The sequence below is a fragment of the Argentina silus genome (genome assembly GCF_951799395.1).
Source record: "Argentina silus genome assembly, chromosome: Y".
NCBI lineage: Eukaryota > Metazoa > Chordata > Actinopteri > Argentiniformes > Argentinidae > Argentina > Argentina silus.
In genome coordinates, this window is record NC_139654.1 from 136,749 (window position 1) to 146,024 (window position 9,276).

A 9,276-nucleotide genomic window follows, 5' to 3' on the forward strand; every position below is an offset into this window, starting at 1 on the left:
TTTGGACAGTTTCCTATAACACAGATGGAATAAGGACTGTTCTTTCCTACACGTGTAGTAATATATCATTCAACTACACTACATACTATGTAATTAATTACTATATAATTAATTAATAATTAGTTACTATATAACAACTTGTTGATTAATACAACATGTGGTCCTCTGTGGCTTAGTTGGTAGAGCATGACTTTAACAACGCTTAGGTTGTGGGTTTGATTCTTGCTGGGACCATATATACTGAATTGTATGCACTCACTGCAATGCAAGGCGCTTTGGATAAAAGCGTCAGCTAAATGGCATATATATATATTTACAGTTACTGCAGGTACTGGGTCAACTTAATGTAAAGTGTGCCAGGAATAGTTTTTTAATAGTTTTGTCATTCAGGTGAGCTTGCTGTGATGTGCCAACAAGAACTCAAGTCTAACCTGGAGAAGAAGTTTCAGTGTGTATTTGAGGGAATAGCTGAGCAAGGCAACAAAATACTTCTCAATAAGGTCTACACAGAGGTCTACATCACAGAGGGTGGAAGTGGAGAGGTCAATAACGAACATGAGGTCAGACAGATTGAGACAGCATCCAGGAGACCAGCAACACAGGAGACACCAATCAAATGCAACGACATCTTCAAGCCTTTACCTGGACAAGACAAACCAATGAGAAATGTGCTGACAAAGGGAGTCGCTGGCATTGGAAAAACAGTCTCTACTCAGAAGTTCATTACGGACTGGGCTGAAGGAAAAGCCAATCAGGATGTCCAGTTCATATTTCCGCTTCCTTTTCGGGAGCTGAATTTAATGAAAGAGAAGAAATGCAGTTTGAATGAACTTCTTGGTCATTTCTTCATTGAAGTAAAAGAATCAGGAATCTCCAACTTTGACAAGTATAAAGTTCTGTTCATCTTTGATGGTCTGGATGAGTGTCGACTTCCTCTAGACTTCCAGAACAACGAGACATGTTGTGATGCCACAGAGTCAACCTCAGTGGACGTGCTGCTGACAAACCTCATCAAGGGGAATCTGCTTCCCTCTGCTCTCCTCTGGATAACCTCCCGACCTGCAGCAACCAATCAGATCCCTCCTGAGTGTGTTGACCAGGTGACAGAGGTACGAGGGTTCAACAACCCACAGAAGGAGGAGTACTTCAGGAAGAGAATCAGTGATGAGAACCTGGCCAGCAGAATCAACACACACATGAAGTCATCAAGGAGCCTCCACATCATGTGCCACATACCAGTGTTCTGTTGGCTCTCAGCCACTACCCTAGAGAGACTGTTGGGTGAAGCAGAGAGAGGAGAGATGCCCAAGACTCTGACACAGATGTACACACACTTCCTGGTATTTCAGACCCAACAGAGGAATGTGAAGTACCTTGGAGACCATGACAGAGGTCCACACTGGGATAAAGAACTAATTCTGTCACTGGGAAAACTGGCCTTCAATCAGCTGGAAAATGGCAATCTGATCTTCTATGAGGAAGACTTGAGAGAGTGTGGCATTGATGTCAAAGACGCCTCAGTGTACTCGGGAGTGTGCACTCAGATCTTCAGAGAGGAGTGTGGGCTGCACAAAGTGTTCAGCTTTGTGCATCTGAGCATCCAGGAGTTTCTAGCTGCTTTATATGTGTTCCTCACATTCAACATCAGCAATGAGAATCCACTGGTCAAACAGAAGTCCTCATCCATGAAGCTATGGTCATCACTGATACGCACACCTTTGGTCGACTTACACAAGAGTGCAGTGGACAAGGCCTTACAGAGTCAGAATGGTCACCTGGACCTGTTCCTGCGCTTCCTCCTGGGCCTCTCACTGGATTCCAATCAGAATCTCCTACGAGGCCTTCTGACACAGAAAGGAAACAGCTCACAGACCAATGAGGAAACAGTCAAGTATATCAAGAAGAAGATCAGGAAGAATCCCTCTCCAGAGAGGTGCATCAATCTGTTCCACTGTCTGAATGAGATGAATGACCGTTCTCTAGTGGAGGAGATCCAAAGCTACCTGAGCTCAGGACGTCTCTCAAAAGCCCAACTCTCACCTGCACAGTGGTCAGCTCTGGTCTTTGTGTTGCTGACTTCAGAAGAGGAGCTGGATGTGTTTGACCTGAAGAAGTACTCCAAATCAGAAGAGGGTCTTCTGAGGCTGCTGCCAGTGGTCACAGCCTCTAAGACGGCACTGTAAGTAGATGGACAAAACACTGTATTGATACTTGGGCGATGAATGGAGTATGTGATCACTTATTATGATTTACGGATTATTATTATTATTATTGTTATTTTGATCACATGGTCAAAAGTCATTCATTAAATGATTGTACACTTATCTTTCATGTTTTATTGACACACAAATATTTGACTTGATCTATCATGTTCAGTCGCTTTGTGTCTCAACTCCCAATAATGAGGTAGAAAGAGCCAGTTCCAGTCGGAATACTGAACACTGGTTTGGAGAAATCCACTCCTGACGTTGAATCTGTTTTTAACCTAATGACTATCGCATTCCACTCACGGTACCACAGATACTCACACCGCGGATCAAATGAAGACTTTTGTTCTGACATTAAGCAAATAACATCAGTAGCGTATATAATAACATGGCTGGCTGTGTTCATAGTTCAGCTAATGAGTTTGTCAGCTTTATTTTAGTGAAAGTGGAATGAGTCAGTTCTCTAGCCAGTGAGTTTACAGTTGGTGCAGTGGGAAGGAGCTCGCCACTCATCTCCAACTGAAAGCTCTATCCATCATTTAAGGCATGAGAAATATGGATACATGATGATCTCGCCTTTAAAACTAAGTGAAATGATTAGAAAACATGTTGTAGTGAAATATGTTAAAATACCAAAACAGCCCATTTAAGGGTTTTGGACGAAAATGTAATTATATGGTAATTAGGTGCGTGAAATGCAATTGGAAATGATAGAACACATCACATAAGTAAATTTTAATCTAAGTCAAAATGACTTCATGCTTGTATTTATTCCTCATTCAGGCTGAATGGATGTGACCTCACAGAGAGATGCTGTGAAGCGTTGGCCTCAGCTCTCAGCTCAGACTCCTGCCACCTGAGAGAGCTGGACCTCAGTAATAATGATCTAGGTGACGGGGGGGTGAAGCTGCTCTCTGCTGGACTGGGGAGTCCACACTGTCAACTACAGACACTGAGGTGAGGTCTCAGACTATTCTTTTTGTCAGACACATCATTCCTAAGTGTCTGTTACATTATCATTCTATGGAATCAATGATACTTGTCCAGAACGGCTCAATAATTGGGACAGACAATGTACATTATCTTCCAATCAATTCCTATGTAGTGTGTGTGTGTGTGTGTGTGTGTGTGTATGTGTGTGTGTGTTGGCAGAGGGGGCTGCTCTGTCTTCACTCTCTGAATAACTTTCCTCTCCTCAAATCCTGACCCACCTGGCTTTAGATCAGCTCATGAGACTCCACAATACTGCACTAACCCAATAGCAAGCAAATACATTATACCAGACGTAGAAATCCAGTCACTACAAATGCATCCATGGTTGCTTACTCCCCTGTTGAGAGCAACTGTAGCTCTCACTCATGAATTCTTGCACCACAGTGATCGTTTGGCTGCATGTATTTGTATTCCTCATTCAGGCTGCATAGATGTCACCTCACAGAGAGATGCTGTGAAGCGTTGGCCACAGCTCTCAGCTCAGACTCCTGCCACCTGAGAGAGCTGGACCTCAGTAATAATGATCTAGGTGACGGGGGGGTGAAGCTGCTCTCTGCTGGACTGGGGAGTCCACACTGTCAACTACAGACACTGAGGTGAGGTCTGAGACTATTCTTTTTGTCAGACATATCATTCCTAAGTGTCTGTTACATTATCATTCTATGGAATCAATGATACTTGCACAGAAAGGGTCAATGATTGAGACAGACAATGTACATTATCTTCCAATCAATTACTATATAACGTGTGTGTGTGTGTGTGTGTGTGTGTGTGTGTGGTGGGAGGGGGGCTGCTCTGTCTTCAATATCTGAATATGTTTGTCCTCCTCAAATCCTGATCCACCTGGCCTTAGATCAGCTTATGAGACTGCATAATACTGCACTAACCCAATAGCTATCAAATACATGATACCAGACGTAGAAATCTAGTGACTACAAATGTATCCATGGTTAATTGCTCCCCTGTTGAGTGGAACTATAACTCTCACTCATAAATTCTTGTGCCACAGTGATCGTTTGGCTTCATGTATTTATTTGTTGTCAGACACATCAGTCCTAAGTGTATTACATTGTCAATGATACTTGCACTGCAAATATCAATGATGGAGACAGAACATTTACATGATCTTCCAATCATTTCCTAAACTCTTCACTGTGACAACACTAGTTCTACCACTTTATTTGTATTCCACGTTTTTCATTTGTCAGCTCCCAGACCATCATCCCGTGCGTGCATTTATTTTACCATGATGAGCGGTCTTCATAATTTAAAAAAAATCGATGAAGGATACTGTCTTACCTTTCTTAGATAATATGTTTTTGAGAAACCATTTCAGAGGGACAGCAACACATTCACAGTTCAATAACAAGAGGCCGACCTTTAGGTCAGGATGGCCTTGCAGCTGACTCAGCACATCCCCACCAACAGATATAACCCAGGGGACAGATATAACCGCTGTCAACCTGACTGGCTGTCTTGATTCGTACCGTTACTACATAGAATCATAAACGAGTCCAATACTGATCATGAAGGAATCAATGAACAGTGTATGACTGAAAAAATATAATCATCATGACATGGTCATACTGATTAAAATAGATTGTTGTTTTGCTATATTGATTATAACAATATCATAAATGACAGATGAGAAATCTGTCTCCCCTCACACTATCAAGGAGGGAGCATGGGAATAAGGGAATAAGGCACACAATGCAACAATCATGTATTGTACAGCTTATAATTACATAATATTCAGCTCTATTTATCATTAAAGGCAGAATTTCAAAGAGTGTATGTGTGTTTGTGGGGGGGGGGGGCACTCTCTGAATACCGTTGCTCTCCTCAATTAATGAACAATCTGGCCTTAGATCATCTGATGGGGCTTCACAATACTGCACTAACCTAATAACTAGCAAATCTACCACACTTAGAAATACAATGACTACAAACCTGCCTGTGATTGGCTTGAATCTTGAATTCTTATCATAATGCACCACAGTGATCGTTTGGCTGCATGTATTTTTTTGTATTCCTCATTCAGGCTGAATGGATGTCACCTCACAGAGAGATGCTGTGAAGCGTTGGCCTCAGCTCTCAGCTCAGACTCCTGCCACCTGAGAGAGCTGGACCTCAGTAGTAATGATCTAGGTGACGGGGGGGGAGAAGCTGCTCTCTGCTGGACTGGGGAGTCCACACTGTCAACTACAGACACTGAGGTGAGGTCTGAGACTATTCTTGTTGCCAGACGCATCATTCCTAAGTGTATGTTACATTATCATTCTATGGAATCAATGATACTTGCATAGAAAGGCTCAATAATTGAGACAGACAATGTACATTATCTTCCAATCAATTACTGTGTGTGTGTGTGTGTGTGTGTGTGTGTGTGTGTGTGTGTGTGTGTGTGTGTGTGTGTGTGTGTGTGTGGTGGCAGGGGGGCTGCTCTGTCTGCACTGTGTGAATAACTTTACTCTCCTGAAATCCTGACCCACCTGGCCTTAGATCAGCTCATGGGACAATACTGCACTAACCCAACAACTAGCAAATGCATTATACCAGATGTAGAAATCCAGTCACTACAAATGTATCCATAGTTAATTGCTCCCTTGTTGAGAGCAACTATAACTCTCACTCATGAATTCTTGCACCACAGTAATCGTTTGGTTTCATGTATTTATTTGTATTCCTCATTCACATGTGGCCTTTCAACTGCCAAATGAAGAGGATTTAAAGCTGCACATGTACATTAGAGAGGAATAATTAGATTCTTGATCAGATGGAGTGACACTATTTCCCCAGGTTGTCATTCTGTGGAGTCCCAGAGGAAGGCTGTGTTTCTCTGGCTTCAGCTCTGAGGTCTAAGCCCTCCCACCTGAGAGAGCTGGACCTCAGCTACAATCACCCAGGAGACTCAGGACTGGCGCTGCTCTCTGCTGTACAGAAAGATCCACTCTGTAACCTACAGACACTCAGGTAAAGGCTGAATATGTGGCTGGACGTATCAATGAGATGAATGCACTGTATCTATTTTCCACATGATTGTGAGTGTGTCATCCAACCACTGTGGGTTCTTCTGTGGTTGATATAGTGTGGACCATGGTGGGGAGTGCAGGCTCAAACCTGGGCTGATCAAATGTAAGTCACCACCGCTGTAGAGACTAGGACTGTGATATTACTCAAGAACCAGGGTACAGCAGAGTTCAAACAGAGCACCAGTATTGTATTCATATGTAAATCTAAAATATTAGTAAATGTGAATTAATTGTATCCCTTGTAAAACATTTTCAATTAATAAGTAATATTTTGTGAAAAAAAGAATGTTGCCATAACAAGATCACATTGTGAATATTGTAAGTTATTCAATTGTATTGATTTGATGATTATTTTTGCCCTCTCAATCAGATGCCTGTGAGCTCACACTGGACCCAAACACAGCACACACACTCCTCTCTCTGTCTGAGGAGAACAGAAAGGTGACACGGGGGAGAGAGGAGCAGCCGTATCCTGATCACCCAGAGAGATTTGAGCGCTGGAACCAGGTGCTGTGTAGAGAGGGTCTGACTGGGCGCTGTTACTGGGAGGTAGAGTGGAGTGGGAGAGAGGCTGATATAGGAATGACATATAAAGGAATCAGCAGGAGAGGATATGGTGTTGACTGTTGGTTGGGAAACAATGACAAGTCCTGGAGTCTGATCTGCTTTGATGACAGATACTACGCCTGGCACAATAAAAAGAAGACTGTCATACCTGTCCCCTCCTCTGGCTCCCACAGAGTAGGAGTGTATCTGGACTGGCCGGCCGGCATTCTGTCCTTCTACAGCGTCTCCTCTGACACACGGACCCTCCTGCACACATTCCACTCCACATTCACTGAGCCCCTCTACCCAGGGTTTCATCTTTGGGGCTATGGCTGTTCAGTGACCCTGTGTAAACTAGTCTCAGGGAGATCACAATGAACACCAAAGGCTCAAAGATGACGGATCAGAACATGATGCAGTTGGATAGTGGTGTGTTTTCACTGAGATGTTGGATGTACAGATGTTCCCTCTCCCAGTGTGTAAGGTGTAGTGTATAGTGTGTAGGGTGTAGTGTATATATATATTATTAAATTAAATGCTTCTGATAGTGAAATAGACTGTAATTGAGTGACAAAAAACAGAAGCTTACATGTTTTTTAGTTTTTTTTATGGAGATGCAACTGACAGTGAAACAATCCAGATGAATGATTAGATGATCAAATCAGACTGATGATGAACTCTGAGAATAACACAGGAGAGAGTGTCTGTATGTATATAAGAGTTGGTTAGATTGGGTGTTTGAGTTGTGATGCTGGATCACGTAGCTGTGTGTAAGATAGCAGGGAGTGGATGTGAAGACAGCTCTCCTTCTCTGTCAGTACAACATGGACAGTGTCTTCGGAACATCTGAATCTACACAGTGTGTAATTGATTCCTATGCAAATCAGAGACCCTATAAAAACAAAGATATTCATTCCGAAATGACATGAACTATTATCCTTGCATTAAGATGGACTCAATTCAACTTATTGAGTGATTTGTTGATGACATTTTTGCATTTTAGCTAATTTTAAGACTGTCATAGCAAAAGGTCTGAATACTTCTGTACATGAGGTATTTCTGTATTTCAGTTTTAATAATTGAAGAAATTTCAAAAATCGTGTTTTCACTTTGTCATTCTGGGGTATTGTGTGTGGATTGATGGCAAATTCTTTTAATTGAATCCATTTTAAATTGAGTCTATAACACAAGAAAATGTGTAAAAAGTGAAGGGGACTGAATACCTTCAGAAGGCGCTGTACATGTTCTGAACTTCACTTTCCATGCATTCCTTCATTTTTATATAGTAATCATCTAGTACAGTAATATCTATGCATCATGTGACATTGTGAGGGGCAGCCAAGGTGCAGGCTGCTTTTCCTTTCTCTGTCTGTGGGCTGTGGGAGGCATGGCTCTCATGAGAAGACTTCACCTGTCCCCTGCAGTACCGCTCCCTGCCATGGGAGGCATGGCTCTCATGAGAAGACTTCACCTGTCCTCTGCAGTACTGCTCCCGGCCATGGGAGGCATGGCTCTCATGAGAAGACTTCACCTGTCCCCTGCAGTACCTCTCCCTGCCATGGGAGGCATGGCTCTCATGAGAAGACTTCACCTGTCCCCTGCAGTACCGCTCCCTGCCATGGGAGGCATGGCTCTCATGAGAAGACTTCACCTGTCCCCTGCAGTACCGCTCCCTGCCATGGGAGGCATGGCTCTCATGAGAAGACTTCACCTGTCCCCTGCAGTACCGCTCCCGGCCATGGGAGGCATGGCTCTCATGAGAAGACTTCACCTGTCCCCTGCAGTACCGCTCCCTGCCATGGGAGGCATGGCTCTCATGAGAAGACTTCACCTGTCCCCTGCAGTACCGCTCCCTGCCATGGGAGGCATGGCTCTCATGAGAAGACTTCACCTGTCCCCTGCAGTACCGCTCCCTGCCATGGGAGGCATGGCTCTCATGAGAAGACTTCACCTGTCCCCTGCAGTACCGCTCCCGGCCATGGGAGGCATGGCTCTCATGAGAAGACTTCACCTGTCCCCTGCAGTACCGCTCCTTGCCATGGGAGGCATGGCTCTCATGAGAAGACTTCACCTGTCCCCTGCAGTACCGCTCCCTGCCATGGGAGGCATGGCTCTCATGAGAAGACTTCACCTGTCCCCTGCAGTACCTCTGACCCCAGACCCCAGACCTCCAGACCCCCAGACCCCCAGAACCCTATCCCCCAGACCTCTAGCCCTCAGATGGGGGCACCACCTGGTGGTCATTTACTAGTATTACAACAACAGAGAGATTAGAATCCAGCCAGTTAGCAATAAGCACTGAATCCTAAAAACCCAGAAATTGAACCTGAAATATTCTTTATAACATAACAGATCTTTTATAATGGAACAGTGTAATAGAACATCAGTGTAATAGAACAGTGTAATAGAACATCAGTGTAATAGAACATCAGTGTAATAGAACATCAGTGTAATAGAACAGTGTAATAGAACAGTGTAATAGAACATTAGTGTAATAG

At 43.7% G+C, this 9,276-nt stretch overlaps 2 protein-coding genes across 2 annotated transcripts in view; both read left to right on the forward strand.

The window, feature by feature from the left end:
- The window catches only part of LOC310823685 (uncharacterized protein), a 131,859-nt gene that overhangs the window by 16,619 nt on the left and 105,964 nt on the right, over window positions 1-9,276 (forward strand). The window contains 6 exon segments of the mRNA XM_083696545.1: window positions 391-2,165; window positions 2,411-2,511; window positions 2,991-3,164; window positions 3,623-3,796; window positions 5,242-5,353; window positions 5,355-5,416. Of these exon segments, the coding sequence (XP_083552671.1) occupies window positions 391-2,165; window positions 2,411-2,511; window positions 2,991-3,164; window positions 3,623-3,796; window positions 5,242-5,353; window positions 5,355-5,416 (2,398 nt within the window).
- LOC310824240 (stonustoxin subunit beta-like) lies at window positions 5,835-8,303 on the forward strand (the record flags this gene model as incomplete). Its single annotated transcript, XM_083697072.1, has 4 exons — window positions 5,835-5,863; window positions 6,000-6,173; window positions 6,289-6,335; window positions 6,603-8,303. The coding sequence occupies 4 exons, from the start codon at window positions 5,835-5,837 to the stop codon at window positions 7,154-7,156; spliced, it is 804 nt and encodes a 267-aa protein (XP_083553198.1). The 3' UTR covers window positions 7,157-8,303.